This window comes from Apteryx rowi, unplaced genomic scaffold (genome assembly GCF_003343035.1).
Source record: "Apteryx rowi isolate R43461 unplaced genomic scaffold, aptRow1 scaffold_595, whole genome shotgun sequence".
NCBI classification, from domain to species: Eukaryota; Metazoa; Chordata; class Aves; order Apterygiformes; family Apterygidae; genus Apteryx; species Apteryx rowi.
In genome coordinates this window covers 194,375-216,747 of record NW_020450866.1, presented here as the reverse complement: position 1 = coordinate 216,747, position 22,373 = coordinate 194,375, and the positions used below count along the sequence as shown (strand labels likewise).

The 22,373-nt window shown below is 39.2% G+C and overlaps 1 protein-coding gene across 1 annotated transcript; it reads right to left on the bottom strand.

Annotated features, from left to right (window-relative positions):
- Positions 1-4,085: 4,085 nt before the first annotated feature.
- On the bottom strand, positions 4,086-20,757 carry GPNMB (glycoprotein nmb). The gene is given in 12 exon segments (XM_026082845.1): positions 4,086-4,598; positions 5,429-5,516; positions 7,960-8,165; positions 9,044-9,146; positions 9,854-9,976; positions 11,204-11,512; positions 11,960-12,118; positions 13,223-13,396; positions 14,670-14,813; positions 15,577-15,726; positions 20,506-20,671; positions 20,674-20,757. Coding segments are annotated over 12 exon segments (1,860 nt in total). The 3' UTR covers positions 4,086-4,444.
- Positions 20,758-22,373: the final 1,616 nt, after the last annotated feature.

Sequence of the window (22,373 nt, the reverse complement as noted above, 5' to 3'; positions counted from 1 at the left end):
CCCGCCCCCTCCCCGGCTTCCCCCCGCGCGATTGGCCAGCGGCACCACCGCCCCTCTCATCCCATTGGCTCCTCCCGCTGTCGGTCACGCAGCGGCTGTGGGGCAGGTTGAGGCGCGTGCGCAGTGGGTGCCCCGCGCGCGGGGACCGTTGGTGGCCGGGCTGCGAGGCGGGCGGCGCTGGGCTGCGCCGGCCTCCGCCCGCGGGCGGTCTCTGAGGCGCGGCCGCTGGGAGCGCGGTGTTTCGGCCCCGCGGGGCACCTCCGCTCGCGGTCAAAACCGCCGCTGCCCGAACCCCGGCGGGAGGGTTTCGGGGGTGGGTGCAGTCCTGAGCGTCAACGCCGGCAGGCCCTGGTGTCGCCTTCCTGGCCCTGCGTTGCTCCTCTGGCCGTGTTGTTTCCTGAAGGATGTCGGTGCTATGAGGCGATAAAACGGAGGGTCGGCGCGGAGAAGGAAGGGATCCAGCCACCGATAACGTGTCTGGGTCCCGTCTCTCCCGTGTTGGTTTTTTGGGAAACCGGAAAGGAGCAAATACAAAAGACAGGCAGTGTCATGTGAGCTGTAGTCAGGTATCCAAGTTCAAGCCCTATTCCTTCTTGCAAGGGCTATAGTTTTGTCTAAAAACGTGCAGTTGGCTCAAAACTAGTTACTTGGGAAAGTGTATTTTGCATTTATGTAATGCACCGACTGTGCTAATGTGCAGAGGGTAATAGTCTTGCTACATTCGTTTTGCTATGGAGAATGTTATCAAGTGTTAAAAAGTTATCACCTGCACAAATTTAACTCTTTATATTTACTATGAGTAAAAATGTGTTTCCCTTCACCACCACCTCCTCCAGAAAATGTTGGCATTTACACTGACAGTAAGAGAGAAGAATTAACATTGTGACTTCTTTTGCCTCCCTCACTGTGCTGAATGATTCTGAGGATGATAAATGATGGTCTTAAGACCTAAAGGGAATAATCTTGTGAATTTTGAAGAGCAGTAGAGAGAAAAAAAACAAACTTTAGTTTCAAACAAAATTCGGCTGCTGTACAAGGCCGAAAGTATTTTGTTATACTAGCAGGCCACAATGTCTGGTTGTCTCTTTCAACGGTTAGTTTGATTCCTTCACAATTCCTTTAGGGGCGGGCATTTTTTAATCTTAATTTCAATTTGAAAACACTTTTGGTATAATAAAAAATGTTAGTGACCTCTGATGAGACTCGTTGTGCTATAAGAAAGTGAATTCAAAAAAAAAAGGGAACAGAACAGGCTGTTTGAAATAATACTTCAGTTTGGTATTTTTCAGTGGACTTGTTGCCTAATTCATGTTTCTGTTTCTCTTGATGACATGTTTCAAAAGATGTTGTCTCTAAAGATGATGTGCATTTATGTTTGATGTCATTCTTTGATGTTATTTTTCCAAAGGGGCTGCCTGAAACCTATCATCTGTCTTGTAATATTTACTGACATATATTCACAAATACGTTGTTTGTAAGCTGCTGTTTCCTTTGAAGGCCATGAAGTTCATTTTTATCCTAATCTATTCAGGAATTGGGTTCCACAGTTGTTATAAGGTTATTGAGAAAGTTTTCTTGCTTGTCAGGTTGGTGGTGCCATTGTTCTAAGTACATTTAAAGGAGACTGCAAAAGCTGGGAGATAGCTAATAGTAAATACCAGATATGTGTAAGTGAACTAAAACTAAGGCATATCCATTTGTTTTGTCTGGAGGTAGATGCTATTCTGATCAGTAATTAGACCACTCACTTGTCAAGTTGCTCATTTGACTATATCTCTTTCTGAGACAAAGGGAACATACATACTCTTTAAAATCATTAGATAGTTTATTTGTCAATACAGCAGTCAGATTCCATTGTGTAAAACCAAAAATGTATGATTTGGAAGTTACACCTGAAAAGGCATAATCAAATTGTAAATATTCTAACATGACATTTAAAGGAAGATAATGCAAGCTATTCTGTGTTCTTAGGATGAAGGATTAAAAAAAAAAAACAACCTTAAAGTATGGATGAAAGCTAGTTTCTGTACAATAGCATAAGATGTCTCCGTGCTTCTGTTTAATAAGTAGCGTTGTGCTGAAACAAGATGCCTTCTATGTATAGCCTGTAGTCAGTGATAGCCTGCATCATCACTGATCCTAAGCACTACAGCTGCAGTAGACCTACTTTTTTCATACTGCATTACAGGTCTGAAGCTTTTGACTAAATTCCTGTCATGCCTCAAGCCAGAGCAATGTGTACACTACTCTCCTATCATCAATATCATGCAAACTACACTACCTCCTATCATCAGTCTGACTGATAAATTAGGCCATAACATTCAGATAATAATTTCTGCAGGAAAATGTGTTTTATGTTTAAGTCAGAGAATAGTTTTAGATGCTCAGTTATGGTTAGATAATAGGATGAACAGTTATGTTATGTATAAAGACGACAGAACAATGGCCAATGTGGTGCTTTTAAAAATATATATCTGAAATGGCCACAAAAGAGTTAAAATAATCAGAGAACCTAGAAACAAAAGAAGAAAGGAGGCTACTGAATTTTATAACTAAAGAGCTAATCTCACAGGTATGTCACAATCTGAACATTTTCTATTTTTGAGCTATTTAGTCTCCATGCATGCTGGGGAGGTGGTAGTGAAGACTACATTCAGATTGCAAATAAAGAGCATTTGACAGGTCTACTAAGATATCAGTAAAATAAATTAATGCTTAAGTATCTTCTCATGAACTGAGCGCAGTATCAGTCTCAAGTTTCAAGTTACAGTAAATAACCTAAGTATGTTGAAATACAGCTCTTCAATGGATTCAGTGTTTAGAAATGGGTTATGTGAAGTCATTTCCCCAGCTTCCAGTTAAAAGTTAATTTCATTCTGATTATAAACTTTAATATTAACAGCAAGACTCCTACGGAAAATGGACCATTTAAAGCATTTTGGTCTGTTTTCTCATCTCAGTGAACCTTTAGAACAACCTCTTCCCTTCCACAAATAAGAGGCTCTCCTTTTTTCTTATCATCCAGTGATCCAGCCTTCAGCAATTTGCTTCTAGTCTTCCACTATTGAAGACCAACAGTACCAGATTATGAGACTGTATGGCTAGAAGACCAGATCACTTGAGAAAGGTCTAAAAATGAGTTTTGTTAACACAAAGCTGCAGCTACACTAACAAGCAAAGACGCATCGATTTTGTAGACTTCTACAGTTTCTAAGCTGTATCATGCAAAAGCAGAAACTGGAGCATATTGCTTTATTTACCGTGGGACTTCCATTTATTTGAGTAAGTAGTCAAAGTGGGAGGGGATAGAGGAACAAGCAGAAACCAGTGTTTCTTTACAGCATGAGATGAATGGCAAGAGCAGGGAAAAAACACACTCTGCTCTGGGAGTCAAATGCTAACACCTTTCTGTTAGGACCCTCGTTCTGCTTACCCTTGTCCCTGGAACATATATTTGCCCTCTGGGGAGCGGTGGTGCCAATCCAATGTCTCACAACCCGTGGAAACAACAGGAGACAAAGCCACCATCAGCAATCGCATCTAAGAATTTTACGTGGGACTCAGACTAAAAGTTTAGGCTGGAGAGAACCATGCAGGTGGACCTTGTCAATCTGTTGTCTGGGTGTCCATGATCTGGATTATGAGACTTGGGCATTGCTCCCCATAACAATGTCTACAGTCCAAACTAAATGTGTCCAGCCCTGTTTTCTGGTCCTGAGGCCAACTGGCATGTAACGAGTTTCATCCATGCTATTACGCTCCATCACCCTGCAAAGCTGTGTGGCTGCTGCCAAATTGCCTGTTGAGAATAACACCTCTGGTAGTTCCCAAAGAGAGGCTGGGAATTGCTTCATGGGGGGAGCTGGTTGGCCTGGGGAAAGACTGTGCTAGGACCTTCCTAACAGCGTAATAGTATAAGTGGTTGAGTGCCAATGCCTGGGAATATATCATGGCAGTGTTTCATTCCACAGACGTAACCTGTGCCTCCCCCCCTGCCCCTGCCACATGTCTTTCTTCCTAGCAAAGGCATGTATCCTGCCAGGGCAGTAAGCAGCTACACTGGACTGTACATTTAAGACTTAATGGTTACAAGTTAAAAAAAAAACAACAAAAACCCTAATCTTTTTTCCTCTGGATTACAGTTCTGATTAATTTTACAAGTAATTAGCCTAGAAGTAAGAAAACTCAGGTAAGATTGGGGGTTTTAATTATTCAGTAGAATGTATCCTAGATCACAAGCAAGAACCACAGGTGCTCAAAACTACCTCATTCTTTTCTAAGAAGGACTATTTCAAATTTCTAGTTGCACCAAGCCCTCAAAAGTTATCAACAAATCTATATGTGTTTTCACCTTACCCCCTTGTTTTAATAAGAAAAAAAATCCAAAGTACAGTTCAGATATGAGTCCTGTACTTAATCTAATAGTCAATGTTAGACTAAAGATTTAAACAATGCCTGCCTTGCTTTTCAGCAGAGGATCTTTCTCATTGCTCCTAGAGAAGAAAATGGCTTTGAAATTGCTGAAGTAAGTGCTGAGTCCCTCCTGGTTCTCTGCTTGTCCTGGACCTCTCTCAATAGGTTTGTACTGTTTGTATCTCCTGCAAGGAATGTGTATAGTTAGTTGCTGAAAGACATTTAAATGAAGGTCCATACTTAGCATGTAACCAGTACCTATGAGAATTAATCATGTATTCATAATATATGTTCTTTCTCCTCCTTTCCCCTCCAATCCCATACAACAGTAACTGCTGCAGATTAGTTGTGGCCTGGTTAGGCAGAAGGCCTGGTTAAGGAGAAAGCTCTGTTGCTTGGAGGAGTACTGTTGCTCTGTGGAGGTGTTTTCTTTCTCACTGCTGACTGGGAAGGGTGAGCATTCTTTTAACTCAGGAGCCTCAGTGTACCCTTAAAATCTGGTGAGAAACATCCAAGCTAATAACAGATGCTTCGGTTAACTACTTTCCTGATGCTCAGTGCCCTTTCCCCAATGAATTTATTTGTCAGTTACTTAATGAAAAATTTTGATGATTAATACTTGGTCTGTCAGTCATTCTCGAACACTGCTTGTAAGAGTTCTAAAGCTAAATTAAATTTCTGTTGGTTAACTTTGATTGGATACATAAATCACCTAATGCAGCTGGAGTTTGGATACTGGCTGAATGCAGTTCCCAGACTTTATAGTTTTACTATTTGTGCTTACGAACAGAAAATATAATCTTCCATGAAATTCTTTGATATTTGCATATTTTTGATGGTTTTATGGCTTAAGGCAGTAAACTCATTTTCATGTTTGCCAGAATATTTGTGAACAGCAATACAAAAGAAACAAAAATATAGCTAAAGCAAATTCAAGTTGTTGTTTTTGTTAATTTAAATTAATATTTTTATCAGTTCCTTGAACTATTATTAATCCTAGAAGCCAGCAACTTACTTGTAAAGGACAAAAGCCACAATGATGACAAACACTGCCAGCAAACCAAGGAAGATAAAGACACCTTCTGTTGTTCCTGAGGATGATCCTAGATTTCAAAAAGTAGGTTTGATTATAAGATTACCCTCATTTTTACAGTGAGATGGATTTTTCCAAAGAAAATGTCATTTTTACCAGGTTTCTTTACAAACTGAAGTACACTTAGTATGTGAAACATGCTAAGCATTGGAGGTCAGTGCCTTTGGCAGGAGGTGGTGCTTTCACAGCCTAATCAGTTTAATTCTCAGTGCCACCAGACTGTGAGTCGGGCTTTGGCAGTTTTACATATGAGCTGTGCTCCTGAAAACACACAGTTGCCCTTTCAGTGTGGAAGGGAACAGAAGGTCTTGCTGGCACACCACAAGAGGGAGCTAATTTGCTCCTTGCCCAATTGCTATGCTAGGGGACCACTTATACTGAGCATATAATATACATAATCTCTTTATAAGGTGTAATGTAAGAATTATTATCAGTTTACTGTCTTAGGGATGAAAAAAGAAATTTCCAAAGTGTTATTGTTTGTTTCAGCCTCACATCCTAACATGGTTAAGTGCGGCTGAGTGCCTGATGGACCCAGGGTTTGTTTGCCTTATTCCTTTAAAGAGCTGAGGGCTCTGCTTTTGTAATGTTCTTGTTGTGGGAAATCAACTCTGGACTCTGCTTGTCATTGAACTCTGCCTTCTGGTTTGTCATTGAGCATTTCACTCATATCTGCTCCTAATTGCATTGTATCTGAGGGAAGAAGAGGCCAAATCAATACAAGTGTTTTCTTGATTTATGTTAAATATCTTAATTTTCCAGTCCACAGGCTGTATATCAATTAATTTATTGATGTCATTGACACTGAGACACATTCTTGGTACTCACATTAATAGTGTTTGTACAATGAAGTAACCTAGAAATGCGTGTTGATTTACCTTTCCAGTTTATTAATTTATAATTGCTATATATTAAAATCAAGATATCACCTTTGCGTTTACCATTTACTTGGTACATGTGCCTCATGCATTTTTCAGTTTGTTGATACAATTTTTGTGAAGGCTTGACAGTCCTAGTTTACGCAGTATTTTTGTTGATACTCTAGGAATTTACATTATTTTATGAATCACATAGGTCCTTGGACTAGTTTGCAAAACACCACACAACTATAGGACAGGTATAAATCATAGGAGCGCAACCCCTTCAACAGCAGTTTAATCAGATTAATAGTTGATGTTTTGTACAGTGCCCACATAACCCAGGCACAGTCTGCCAAACTTCAAAGGCCAGATGTTTAAGTATACTCAGACATCAAATGATGGGATTGTCAGAAGTTCATAAATACTTGCTTTCCCTCGAAATGAATGGAGAATAATGATACATGGGAGATGTTTACAAATGCTAGATGGGCTTCTGTGGAATTCATAGCAGCAACCTCTCTTAGATTCTAATTCTGCCTGGATTATAATGTAAGCCCCAAACTACAATTTAGCTTTGCTCCTGGCAGATACCTAGGGAGACCAGCCTTGCTGGGCTAAAGTTAAGTTCTGTGAATACGATTTTGAGAAATCCTACTAGATGCTTATTTGCATTTTCAGAAGCCTACACACACTTACAGGTTGGGTAGACTGCCTTAGTCATCATGGATTGATTTAGGTACAGTTACGTTTATAACCTAGATTAAATAAAATCACCTGAAAATGCTGTAGCAAATGGCTACAAAGGGTCATTTTCTTGGCTGATGTTAATTAAAGAGTGCAGTAGAATCACCAGGATATAGTGGGAGGACAGTAGGGCAATGGAGTGGGAACAGAGAAATCGGTTAGGGTTCTCACTGAATCTGGTTCTGTCAAAGACTGCTTGGATAATCATGAGCAAGACATGGTGAGATTCATCTGACCAAAGGTAAACCATTCTATTCTAACCATTCAACTATTTTAAAATAGTCACACTGCGCACACTTTTCAGTCAGTGAATGACACAGGCCTTTCCAGAACCTGATTCATCTTATGCTAACGTAGAAATACAGACCAGGTCAAGATCAGTGGGTTATAAAGGGTGTCCAAGAAAGCCAGCTCAGCTGTAGGCTTTGATTCTGTCTCTAGTGAGCCAAACTCCTCTCTCAGTTTCTCTGTGTTTGAGTTCTCTGTGTGTGAAGCAGGCAGGCTGGCATTTCCCCCACCTGCTTTTCTGCCTAACAGTTATTCTGTGGAAAAATATATTACTGCTGAACAACTGTTAGTATTCATTGATACTGAAGGGCTTGTATAATTACCATACTCATTAGATCATACACATAAACCAAACCAAGCTCTAACATCAAAAATTCCCATAGAGAAAGGATCATCTGTTATCTTTGTGTGGACTCACAAAGCCTGGCACAGTCTCAGCTGAGGCCCCTAAGCGTACTGGAACCCATGTGTATGTTCCTGTGATCTCACCCCCTCCCCAGGGAAATGACCACAAGGAGAAGCTATTCACAGACCATCCACACCTTCTCTGTGCAAACTTACCTCCATTTACAGATATAAGTGCGCTTGCAAGGGCTTGACTTGTGTCATCTCCCAAGGTGATATTTATACAGTATGTTCCAGGTTCATCAAAAGCTCTCCGTATGGTGAGAAGGCATTTGTCAGTGATGATAATGGGGTCACATACCACACTCTGAGACACCTGGCATGTGGGGTCAGAAACTACTGTACAGACATCTGTAGGAAGACTGGGATGGGAAGAGAGAGTACATTGTATGTGTGGAGGCCTATTAGTCCAGTTTATAGACACTTTGCACTGATGCCCCTGTTTTATACTGATGCCTGTTTACTGGAATCAGTGACGTTATATTGATTTAAAAGATCATTGTGTTAATATTTTTCTATTTTTTCTACATACATGTATATTTTAGATGTACATAGATTTTATATAAAATGCATATATAAAATCTTCCATAAAATCATCTTGTTTCACTTATAATTTAAGACTTTATTGTGGTCACAGTTACCTACCATAAATCAGTTTATAAAGTCTGTTACTTTTAAAATATGTTGCCATGAAAGGAATACATATTCTTACATGTAGTATTATGTGCAGTAAAATTGGCATGCTAATTTTAGAAAGATTAATTGTTTTCCAGTTGCATTATCAAGATAATTGTTGTACCTCTCAGTCCTCTTAACTCAAATCCCCTTCTTGGAGGTAGGAATATTAATGCAATGTTTTCCTACCTGAGGAGTTGCTTGGACACACCCATTTACTTTAAACATCAAAAAAATCATGGCTAGAAAGAAAGGGTTTCCTTCCAATTTCAGTAGACTGCTTCCCATTTTACAGTGAATGCTGAAATCCTGTTTTTGCCAGGAAAATATAAAATTGCTTCTACCCACTTATCTAGCTCTTTTATTTTTACTTAGGCATGACATTTGTTCTGAATCCTAAGAGCCTAGCAGTATACAAGTGAGACTTGCATTATCTTTAGTTTCAGTAAAGAAATAAAAATGCTGAAGTTCCCAGCTTTTGTTCATGCAACTGCATCTAAGTGCAAACATCATTCCAGCACCTAACTATTTTTAAAGTGATTGGCAGTTTCATTTACACACTTACCTCCCTTGGCAGGTAACAACAAAGTCAACCAGTGAGTTTTCAGCTTGACTTTCTGTCATCTGGATATTTGTCATCTGAATGATATTTACCCCAAGGATTCCCTCTGGAAGAGGAAACAGATGTCAAGGGTAGGACATACGATAAGCTCTGAAATGTTTGTGTACAGAACCTCAAGTGTTTGGCTGATGCTCAGCTCAGGTTTTGTTTTCCATAACCCTCTTTCTCCCTTAGCACTCCTCTTGAAGGGTTTGAAAAAAGAAATGTTCCAGTGCTTTTCTTATGAGGTTGTTCCCTTCTGTTCTGCTCCCCCCCTTTTTTTTTTCTTAAAAAAAAAAAAAAATCACTTCCACCTGATTACCTCTACCTCCTGCTAACCAGGACTTCTGTGCATACTAAGGTCACTCAACCTTATGTGACCTCTCAGGCCAGTGTGTTTCAGGTGTGCCAGTTTCTGAAGCTAATGGTACAGAAAAGAATGATATGGTCCACATTCTTGTCAGCTATTTGCCAGTGCAAATGACTGGAAACATTTGCACTGTAGCACAGGGGCAGCCATTGGCAGGAGTCCAGAGCAAGGCCCAGACTCACATGTCTGGAACCAAGGCACCATAACCTCTGCTGCTGGGTCCTGGAAGCGTGTGTAGTAGCTGCGTATTAACCTTTAAAAATGTTAGCTAGGTCCAAGAGAGAAGGATCTTGTTGTAGGTCACACATTAGATAAAAGAGAGGCTAAATAAATAGTTTCTCAACCATACATGTATTACATTACTAGCCCCACTCCTCTATTGAGGTATTGACTCAGGTCCTTACCTACAATAGAGATACCGGTTCTGTAATATCCATATCTGTAAATATGGCAGCCTCCATCAGGATTGTCTCCTGTTGTCTCGACAATGGTAGAAGAGTCTGGATTAGAAGATGGTTCAATGGTTACTGTTTGGTTGGGTAGGGAAAAATAGATACACAACTTAGAACAAGTTCCACTTAGAGGTATTCTGAACATGGCCATGTCTTTCAACTGCATTCATTACATATGTCATTGGTTATTTTGCTCTACACCTATGCAGTAATGCACTTATCTGTATAGGATCACGGTAGAAGCTTAAAGAAAACACATGTGCTCTGCTGTTCTGTAGAACCCAAGAGTGGCTGGGATTTCAGATTCTTTGGCCTGTGTAGCCTCACTCCAAAAGCCACCATGCTAGTCACCTGTCTCTAAGAAATAAAAGTGAGACTACAAGGTTTGGTATAATTAAAAACGTATTTAAAATTCCCGGATCAATTATAGAATAAATCCAAATGCCAATAAAAGCTTTAAAATGCTCTCTTTAAAAGTACCTATTTTTCTATTGCTCTACATTAGTGTTAGTTGAAAGAGTTGAAGAGGGGAAGTGATGGAAATTATATCTTTCCCTTTTCATTCTCATTTAACATTTTGTTAAAAGCACATATTAAAATTCTGAAATTTGAAAAACGTAGCCACATTTACAATTTAATAGTAGTAGTATTATAACTACCCAGGTTGAAGCTGCAGGTCTTTGGCAAATGTTAAAATTCTCTGAGATGATAAGCCAGTGCTGAACATAATGAAAATTATCCTGAAATATGATAGCACATAAATTTAAACTGGAAAATGCATTCTGAGTTAATGCCATGTGAAAATCCTATATTTTGGAATAAGAGTAACTTTTTGCTAGTTCAATCCAATCTCATTAAATTTTGGATGGAGATTAATGAAAACTAGGAAGGAACCAGCTCTAAGAGTGTTCATGCAGGCAGCTACTGTGAAATACCTCTTTTTCAGTTTAAATTTAAATCTTACCTCTGGAAATGTTCCTGAATAGGCAAGACTAAAACCATTTGATCTTGCATGGTAAAGGGTCTAAAAAGGAATGTGTCCACCTGAGGACGCCATTATGCTGTCATCATTGTGATAGAATTTGATTTAATGTAAATAAGAATCAGGTTCTTAAATGTGTAACTGATGCCTATGCGTTTATTGAGTCTGTCTCTAAACTATATTTGTAGAGGGTTTGCAGAGTTTTGCAGCTCTTACTTTGATGGCATATAACTTTTAAAGATATATACTTAAAACTCTAAATTCTGATTTTTTTAGCATTACTGCTGATCCAGTATCACTGCTGATTGATGAACTCTTACCTGCTGAGGTGGGCAGTGGTGGAGTGGGTGTTACTGGCTTGCAAGGTACAGGTATAATAGCTTGGACAGTTAAATTCAGAGTGAAGTTTCCTTGTAGAGCATAGGTGTGAGGTGTAATGGAGCTGCTTGATATAAATAAGCCGCTTCCATCTCCAAAGTCCCACTTGTAGGAGATGACAGAATTATTAAGATAGTAACTGGGATCATGGATCTTCACATCAAATGTGATTGGTGAGTCTTTGATAAAGATAGAGTCTGAGATGTTGCGGTCATTTTTCTGGGACATGTTCACAAATAATGGAATTTTGTCTGCAAGAAAAAAGGAAGAAAACAATTAAAGCAAGCATATCTGTCTGCAAACAGCTCCAAAGTTCCTGAATAGCAACAGTCAGAATGTAAGACATCATTAATATCTTTAACATGGGTTTCTACTTTAATTCAGTTTACTGAGTGAGTGTCAATAGGAAACAGTTACACAGAGAAGTATGGGAACATATAAGGAATCACAAGCATCTGTTGAAGACCACGTTTCCTCTAGTAGATCACTTTTCATCACAAAGTAGAAGTGTTACAACTGAGGTAGATACCAAGGTAAATTATGTTATTCAAGGCAATTTGCCAGAGATTTCACATCCATATTAAAACCTTTCTTGAGCCAATGCCTTCTTTTCATCCCAGATAGTGCTCATGTTACATTCTTGTAACACACAACAAATATCTCCAGTATTTTATTACAGTTTATTTCAGGACACTCACCTGTTACAATATAAATGCTACTTGCTCTTGCAATTGGAACATATGTTGAGTGCCCTCTCCTGTAAATGGATACCTCCATCACGTGTTTGCCAAGAGTGATATTTGCTGTGTTGACTGAAACAATTGTTGAAAAGCGTCCGTTTTTTTGGTAGTACTGACCTGAAACACAACATGAACTTATAAAATGTTTTACCCTTAAGGCTAGCTACAGGAAATTGTTCTGAGATAACCAATGTCTCTGTGAATCTTGGATTGTGTAAATCATAATATAAGTTTAGAATAGTCTTTCAGTTATCTGACAGGTCCTTTTGGAGCACTGAGTACTTACACAAGTACACTTACACACTTATTCCTGTGTTTTTTTCAAAGGTGTCAGAAAGATGTCCCAAATTTCACTGATCTAAGAAAAGGCATTTGCAAAGCATCTACATCTTTCCAAAGCAATTACATTATATTAAGTTATCAGGATTATGTAGTGAAACAGCATTACCTCTTAGGCATTTTAGATTAGCTTGTATCTGTATGTTTTCAGTGTAGCAAGAAGGTATAATGCTTCTTGCATCATTCACCAGAACCCTTTGTATACATTTACTTATTTATATTCATAACAGCTGATTGAGATAGGTAAATAGTATCAGCTTTATTTAAAATTGAGGGCATTATTATTATTACTGATGCTTATATTGATGTTGTCAAGCTAAATTAGGATATTAAGATTTATTATGTAGCCAGTGTCAGAAATAGCCCACCATTACATATTCAAGAGCTGAAAACACTAGAAACCAGTATCTGTGACTAGAACAGTGCCACACAGTCAATGGCAGTTTTCAGAGTCAAAAAGTGCTGTACTGTTAAACTAATCTACAAATATACAGCTCTGTGGTCTCTCTAAGTTCAAGAATCTGAAGTAGTAACAGCTGGTCAACAAATCATCTGGCTGACCTGCTCAGACCCTCTGTTTTCCTAGAAAACTATTTTGAGCGCTACTGAAAGGAAATTAATTTTCTACAGTTGTAATTCTCTGAATGCATAACCTTAAAGAAAATCTCCTGGTAATACATGATTTCCAAATCTGGCGGAAGATAATAGAGCAGCTGATGCCTTCTCTGAAAAGCTCTGAATGAATTCAGGATTCTCACTTAAGAACTATGGAATACCATTTAAGAACTTTTAATGAAAGATATTAGAAAAATGAGTTAATATACAAAGTGAATGTAAGTTTTGCAGCAACAACCAAACCAAGATATATTTTGCAGTACTAACCAAATGTATGAAACAGATAGACAAAGTTCCTCCTCCTCCAGTCAGGATGATGATGGAAAGGTCTCCCATCTGGAAATACGTTATGGCTGTGGTTGCTTGTGCAGTTTTCCCAGCCGCAGTTGTTGATCCATTTAGTCCAGTTGTAGACATACTGATCCTGCAAAGCTGGAGTATCTAAGTGTAGAAATAGGACATGTTCCTGGTCAGTTGTGAAATGTATGGTAAACCAGGAAACAGAATGCAGACACCCAGGTCACAGCAAAGTTATTGCCCTTAAACAATGGGGTAAGTAAGTGGGCTGTTTTTAGACTGACATTTAGTTCTTCTGAGACTGTGTTTTGTTTGCTTTTTTTAGACATAGTTAAAGTTGCGTGCCCCATTAAAGTAGCCTGTCAGCTACAGAGGATGCTACTATTTCACTGGAGCCAGTGGAGCTGCCCTGACATTCAGCATGCAAAATTTAAATATTTAAGTAGAAAAAGCATTTGTGGAAGCACTGGGAGGAAGTGATTTATTTTGTTTTGTCAGAAAATATTTCTATGGCACTTTTAAATGTTACACATCAACTACAGTACCGTTCTGAATAGTAAAAAGACAGTTGCTCCCCAAACAGTAAAATGAACATTAAGTAGAGAATGGGCATCGGCAGTTAATGTTTCCACTGTAGACAGTGGAAAAAGTAGAACTTATGCTGAAAAAAATCTTTGTTGATGTTCCTTGAGATGGAAATTACTTTGATCAGTAGAAACATTTGTTGAACATTTAGGAATTCAGAGGAAGAACAGTACAACAGCCTGTTTCACTCAAGATCCAGTAACTTCAAACATCAGAACTGTGATGTTTTTTGCTCCTTGTAGCATGTAAAGATGGTCAAAAAAAGGTGATGTTCTGTTGAAAAGACTGCTTGTTTTTAAATGATAATATTCTCCTGGTTACTTTTTATTCTTGAAATATGGGAACGTGAAATTTACTCTTCCTTGAGGGTTTTCAGGACACAGAAGATTGTTAGTGATTCTACAATACTTAACTGAAAGAAGTCTCAATTGCATAAGTTGTCAGTTTTATAAATTTGGAAGAAAACAGTGTGACTGATCAGTTGAACCTGTCTTCATCTAGGGATTGGGCTACCTTGTGAGTGAGCTGAAAAGCAATAACAGTATTTTTAGGAAGCCAAATTAAAGTCAGTATTTTGAAAAGCTAATTTTATAGTGAAGACAAATCTCCTTAAAGTACTTGGCCAATATACGTAGCAGGTGCAGAACTGTAAAAATAATACAGTGATATTCTGAGGAAGAAAAGTGGCATGACACAGGCTAGACACTAGTGTAGTTATCAGTTAAAAGCAACTTAACTTTTGGTTACAGGTTGTGCTTCTGAAGATTTATGACACTCACACCACAACAACAGTGAGATACATAGACAGTACGTGGAGATTACCATTACCTACCCTGGGTACAGTTTCTCTCGTATATTATGTTGCCATCATTATCCTCTCTCTGGCACTTGGGAAACTGGAGAGTCACAACAAAGGTCACGTTGGATCCTACCAGTGCTGGGCTATCAGTGACCAACTTGGCTGTCACCTTTCCTCCTGTAGAAAATAAAATTGAGACTTCACTGCAGTGAAGGATGCATCAGAGCAGCAGTTACCTTCAGCTGTGCACTATTTACATTTGAAATCCTTTATTGACGCTTTCTTTATTTCCAATGGGATTTGTGCTCCTAAGTCACTTGCACCCATATCAAAATCCCAGCTTACAATCAATTAGAGGGATTCATCATCTCTGCCAAAATCACTCACTGACCTGCCATTTATTTCCTTCTTACAGCTGAGAATCAGATTTTTACCTATGGGGTCAATATATTCCAAAGGAGACTACTTTTATTTCTCCCCAGGGATACAGCCTTTAGACCTCAGTTGAGACAAGGTGATGATAAACTGGGTCTTCACTGTCGTTGTTAAACTGAAGCCCACAATACCCTAGGATAGAAGTTGAAGCTATGATGTGTCCCCTGGTGCATGTTTCCAAAAAGAAAAAAAAAAGGATTATCCAAAAAAAAAAAAGGATTATCCTAGAGCACTGCCTCTTAATACGTATTAATTTCTGATGCTATGAGTTGTGGGAAAGCATATACTGTAATAACTCACTAGTATGCTTCTTCAGACAATGTACTAATAGTAGTATCCAAACCAATGGTCTTTAATTTATTATTGCTTGCAGCAGCTCTGGATATGACATGTAGGAAATAGCACTATAGCACCTGCACTCTTTGATGAGGTGGATTTTCTGGCCAATTTTTTCAATTTTTTGAAAAATTCAAAAAAATCCTTTGAATAATGTATGTGCAACTACCTTTCCAGCAGTCCTTCCATCTGGGATCTCCTTCTTCCCAGAAAGGATAAAGTTTTTCATTCCATTCATTTTGATCACTAGACCAGCCATGTAGCTTCTTATACGATGTGACAGGAGAAGTTCTTTCTTGGCTCAGCACATCTTGAAACCCTAGATAGATAGAAAAAAATGAACATATAATGTCATAATATATTCCCTGTTACTCTGTCAGGACATAATTGTGCTGAACAGCCTACTTGTGATTGTGTTCTTGCACTGATTAGAAAACTCTTCACTAGTGGAAAGTTATGGAACTTTATTGTCACAGCTATAAACACTTAAATCACCTATAAACAACATAAAGAAAATTCTGTCACTGATTTGTAGTTGCACAAGCTTTCCAGAGAAAGAATAAAAGTTTTACAACATTTTTATCGTATCAGAGCAAGTGTTCTTATGGAATGAACATAACCATGCAATAATCAGGCTACCTGTAAAGAGGTTGCTTGACTGCTAAAACTCTTTTGTGCCTGACTGGTAATCTATGACTAAAAGGGTTATAGGCTAAATTCACAGTGTGTCTAAGTTGTACTTTAGTGGAAGTTATGCTAGGAATGAGTTTTGACCCACTGAAGCTTCATTTGTGAGTTGGCTGGTGGTTTGGATGGGAGTGATTCTTAACTGGTATTTCCAGAAAAGAAAATGTAGAGCTGAATAGTAAATTTAATGTGTTAATAATATAACAACAAAAAGATACTAGCTTCATGCCTATTATTTTAGAAATGGCTCAGGTTAAATAATTTTAATAACTTCTTTCTTCTCATTTTAGCACAAGTGATGGACTCAAACTTTTCCCAAGCCTTTGAGAGGCCTTTAGGCCTCTGTCACAAAGTAGCTGCATTATGAGAAGCAAAATAAATAACTGAATAACCTGTAGGAACATGTTTAACACTGTAGGATGCCATCAAAATATGTTTGTAAGTAGGCTCATGGACAGAGTTCAGTTAAAGCCTGGAGGCTTTAAACAGCTCTGTCATGTTAATCAGGTAACTCTGGGTGTGCCATTCTGTCATAACATCAAGGGAGTTAGGATTTCTTCTGCTTTTCATGTCTTTGTTTTAAAGTTACCTGATGTTGGACACTTCTGTGATTTATATACAAGTGCAACAAAGAGCTAGATGATTTCAGGAAGAATGTAGAGATCTATAAGAAAGGCAGGAATGTCCCTGTCTGGTATTACATAACCAACTATGTTGGAGTTTCTCCAGGTTTTGGAAAAGGTACAGAACAAGTGTAGCCGGTCCAAGCTGCTGGAAAGGACATGCCTTCAGACAGGCCAATGCCCATCTCTCACGGTCAGTCCAAACTGATGCTGTAAGCTCTCTCTCAAGTATCTTGGGGCTTGAAGGCAGAAAGGTCTGAGGAAAAGAACAGATTTTGCACTTGGAGACATACACTCCCATGTTCTTTTGCCCTAGAAGGACTCCTCACAATCTCACTTAGATCACTTAAATCAAGTCTTTCCTGAAGATCTACTACATTGATATGAGCAAAGCACAACATTACAACGGACATTGTGATACACACATTACTCAATGGCCCTTGTCACATATTGTGTCATTTTCAGTCTTGGTCAGAAGTAGAGTTGGGTAATGCTGTCCTTCAGAAATGTTTCACAGAAAAAAAACCACAACAGAGATTATAAAAATATTTCACAAAGGCTTATCAAGTTTGATTACATTTTATGTCAAGAAATTAATATGTGATCTTGAAATTAAATGGTTTGGGATTTTTCCTAATTTTCCCATTATCTTTGATTTTACTTTAAAATCGTTTAATGAATAAAAATGTTTTGATTTTGTCAGATCAAAACAATGGGTTCAGTCAATGTTTTTCCCCCCCCCCCAATGTTCAGTTCATCAAAAAGAGCTGGAAAACTTTCAGTTTTTTAAAAGCTTTTAATTTTTAATTTTGAATAACAATCTTTGAATTCAAAAGTCATTTTCTTGTCCAGCTTTGGTAATAACTGTGGTCACTGCTTCTAAATCACAAGTTCCTAAGTCATTTGTCTGCCTCTCTGATGTATTTTGTTTATTTCAGTCAAATATAAAACATTTCACAAGCTTCAGGACAACAAGACAAAGGCATTTTTTTCAGTTGAGCAAATATTTCAGCTCCAGCTTCTCTAACACATGCAGCTGAAGATTTTCAGTTGCTGAATTTAAAGGAATAAAAGGCTTTAATGTGTTTCTTCTTTAACAATGGAAAACATTCAAGAACAGATGTTGGTCATAACCAAAATTAGGGCAATTTGGTTCAAAATACAGTAATAATAGAATCTGAGGAAATGTTTACTGTAATAGTTTTGGTGAGGTGATCATAGGAGAAAAGACCTTATTCTTGGATTGACTTTCTTCTTTCTCATTCTGGTTTTGTTTTTGGTGAAAAAGGAACAGAAAAGAAGTTTGGCATTCCTAGCCACACATGGCTAGCATGTTAGCCATGAGAGAGAGAAAGAAAGACTGTTAGAACAGCGATAGAAAGAAGACATAATGAAGAGGAAAATAAAAGAGTTATTAGAAGTAAAAAGGATGATATTATGGCCAAGCTAAGAAGTCATGTACATTCAGCTAAGCTGAGGTAAGCTTGGCTTCTTAGCCAAACTAAGAAGACATTTACATTCTAAGAAGAGTATAAACTCTGTAAAGTTAAATGTAAAAACATAATAAAGCAGGACAAAAGAGAATTTGAGGAACAACTTGCAAAAACATAAAACCTACCAATTAGTCTTTTTTTCAAACACAAAAGTAGTGGAAGGCTTGCCAGAAAGTCTGTAGGGCCAGTAGATGATGGAGATTCAGAAGACGTGTTCAGGGAAGATAAAGTGATGGCACAAAAGTAAAATACATTAGTTTGCATCTGCATTCACAAAGGATGAGCACTGGATATTTCCATGCTAGAATTTTTCCTTACAGTGATGGAGAATCTCTGTCAAAATGAAGTGTTGGCACAAAAAGTTATAGAATAAATCAACAAAATGAAAAAAGTTGTCTAAATCAGGTGGCTCTAACAGTATCGAAGTTATTCAAGAATGAAGTAAATAAGCTGTTAACCATAGCATGTAACCTCTTGCTTAAAACTGCTTCAGTGACCGAGAAACAAAATGTGGCAAATGTGATGGCAATTTTAAAAAAGGGTTCTAGGAAAGATTTAGAGGACTACAAAAAGTCTGATGCCTGAACTGGACAAGCTGATAGCAACAACAAAGAACAGAATTAGCAGAGACTGGATGAATGTGATACGATGTAAAATGCTCTAATTCATAACAAATCTATTAGAGTTTCTCTGAGGGAGTCAGTGAGCATGTGAACAAGGCTCATCTGTTTGATATAGTCTGTTGAATTCCAGATGGCATTTGACAAGGTCCCCTGCTAAAGGCACATAAAGGAACTAAGTTACCATGGGCTAAGAATGAAGGATCTCACATGAATAAATAATTGGTTAAAATATATCAACCAAAAGTTATGAATAAATGGCCAGTTTTCTCAGTTGTTGAAATGGTTTTAAAAGTTCATAAATAATCTGGAAAATGGGTGATTAATCTGCTGAAAGTAGCAACTTAGAGTAGAGGGTAGGACTGACTGAAATGCAGGAAGACTGTATGAGACTCAATGATTGGGCAATAAAATGATACAAAGTTCAGCATAGTTAAATGTAACTCCAACTTTAATTACAAAACGAGGGGCTCTAAACTAGCTATTACCCGTCAGAAATGAGATCTTGGAGCTTTACAGTTTTCAATACAGTGCTCAGTAGTGGTTGAAAAGCTAGGGAAAGCTTAGAAATAGAGAACAAAGACAAAAGTGTTATTATAACTTTGTATAATTCTGTGTGTGTTCATGTCTCGAATACTGTATGCTGCTCTGGTCTCTACAGTTCAGGAAGGATATAACAACTGAAAGAGTACAGAGAAAGGTGGTGAGGATGCTACAAAGGGATAGAATTGTTTCTGTATGAGGAGCAGCTGAATAAACTGGGTTTTGAGCCTAGAGAACAGGTGACAGAGAAGAATATAAAAACAATCATGAACAGCATGGAGGATGAAGCAGTTGTTATTCACTATTTCTCAAAATACAAAAGCTAAGGAGAATTAAATGAAACCAGCAGGTTCTAAGCACATAAGAGGATTATATTTCTTCATGTAAGGCACAGTTAATATCCTGGGTAAATACTACTATGAGCTTGTCCAGTTATACGTTCATTACTATTCCCCATTGGAGACAGGTGCAAAGCTAGATGGATATTCAGCCTGACCTCAGCATTTAAGGTCTTTAGTTCCTTCTTGGAGATCCTGGAACTTGAGGTTAAATTCCCATTTCTGGGTTCCTAGCCCTGAGGTCAGTGAGTCAACCTAGATTGAGTCAAGTTGGGAGTCCTGGAAGATAACGACCAGCTCTGTGCCTGCCCACCACAGCTTGAGGATCTAATTCCTTGACTGGACTCCTTGAGGTTTGGGATCCAAAGGTATGGGTGTCCCAGCTGGGAGTGCTACCTCTAACCTGGCCTCTTCTAGCCACAGCTGAGCTGAGCAAATTACGAGAAGTTCATTCTACCTCTGCCTTTTTTTCCTATGCTTGTGCTGGGGAAAACTTGCTGGAAATTTGAGGAAATGAGCCAAGGCTTAGCTCCAGTCAACTCCCTGTGTATCTGTGGAGCACAGGAAATAGATAGCTGAAAGCTGTCTGCACTTTTCTCCAGCTCAAGTGACATTTCTACCCAGACCCAGGTAACCCTGAGATGGAGCAGCAGCCAGCTAGCTGCTGCCTACCAGTTCCCAAGCATAGCTACAGCAACTGCTGCACTTTGCAGTAGCAACACAGTTTTTACAGCTCTGCCTCAGGATGTTGAATCTGTAGATGTAGGGGAAGAGGAAAGGGGTAAAGCACTCACGTATGGCAGCAGTACACAGAACCACTTCAGCCAGGAGCAGGAATCCAAGGTGGTGGCAAACTCTGCTCATGGTGTGAGAGACCGTGCGTCAACTCAGCCTGTGCAGAGGAGCAGAGAATGCCCGTTTCTTCCACACAGTAACTCCTTCAGTCTCTGCTGAGAAGTGAGAATAAAGTTTCTCTGCTGCTCTGCTCTCTCATTAAATGAAGGGCCCCAGGACTCATCATGTGATGGAATTAAGCAGAGATGCATGATTTTGTCTTCAGCTTCTTTCAGCTCATGTGCTTATGACTCACTGCCCTTGCTTTCAGCATTCCCTGGGATTCCTGAGAGACCTGTTTAGTGCCACACCATTTACCTTGAAAGCATTTTTATACCAGTTTTGCACTGTGATCAATTTTTGCTCTTATTTGTTTTTAAATTAGAGCCATTTCTTTCCAGAAATCCAAATTAACTCTCACCTCAGACTGATTTGCAGCTGTTACTGCAACAGCTCATTGAATTTGATTGACCTGTCACTACTTCATTAACCTCTTCATTAATGACCTGGATGATGGGACAACGCACCCTCAGCAAGTTTGCAGACGTTTCAAGACTGGGAGGAGTGACTGATACACTAGAAGGCTGTGCTGCCATTCAGACAGACCTCGACATGCTGGAGAAATGGTCAGAGAGGAACCTCATGGGCAATGCAAAGTCCTGCTCCTGGGGAGAAATAGACCCATGCAACAATACATGCTGGGGAGTGACTGGCTGGAGAGCAGCTTTGCAGAGAAGGACTGGGGGTCCTGGTGGACAACAAATTGACCATGAGACAGCGATGTGCCCTTGCAGCAAAGGAGGCCAATGGTATCCTGGACTGCATTAGGCATCTCCAGCAGGTCGAGGAAGGTGATGCTTCCCCTCTGCTCAGCCCTGGTGAGGCCACAGTTGGAGTGCTGTGTCCAGGTCTGGGCTCTCCACTACAAGAGAGAGATGGCATTACTGGAGTGAGTCCAGCAAAGGGCCACAAAGATGATTACAGGACTGGAGCACCTTTCATATGAGGAGAGGCTGAGAGTTGGGACTGTTTAGTCTGGAGAGCAGAAGGCTTGGGGGGAATCTTATCAATGTTTATAAATACCTGATGGGAGGGTGTAAAGGAGATGGAGCCAGACTCTTTTCAGTGATGCCCAGTGGACAGGACAAGAGGCAATGGGCACAAATTCAAACACAGGAAATTCTGTTTGAACATAAGAAAACACTGTTTTACTGTGAGGGTGGTTGAGCAATGGAACAGGTTGCCCAGAGAGGTTGTGGAGTCTTGATCCTTGGAAATATCTGAAACCTGACTGGACACTGTCCTTGGCAACCTGCTCTAGATGACTTTGCTTTGAGCAGGGGGGTTGGACTAGAAGATCTCCAGAGACCCCTCCCAACCTCAACTATTTTGTCATTCTGTGATACTTAAATGTGTCTGTCCCCACATGCTGGGCAACAGCTATAAACTAAATGGAGACTGGCTGATTCTAACACATCCTTGCACTTGGCGCCTGATCAGAGTTGATTCTTAAGGAAAACGTTCTTTAAAAGTTTGTGTAGTGGGGCACATGCATCTATCCTACTGCAATTGTGTGATATGACATCACAATGCGAGGTCTCATCAACCTGCAGGACATTTGCAAATGTCCTTTATGGCAGTGCTGCTCTGAGTATGATTTCAGTGCATGACACATATAGAGGCTTTAACTGAGATTGGAGACTGTTGTGGGCCCACTTTAAGGTGAAGTTAGATGCTGCCCACAGTTAGAGGTGTGGTCACAGGCCATATGTAGTGATGTCCAGTCCATATCTAGCTCATGAATTGCCATGATTGACACACAGGCAAG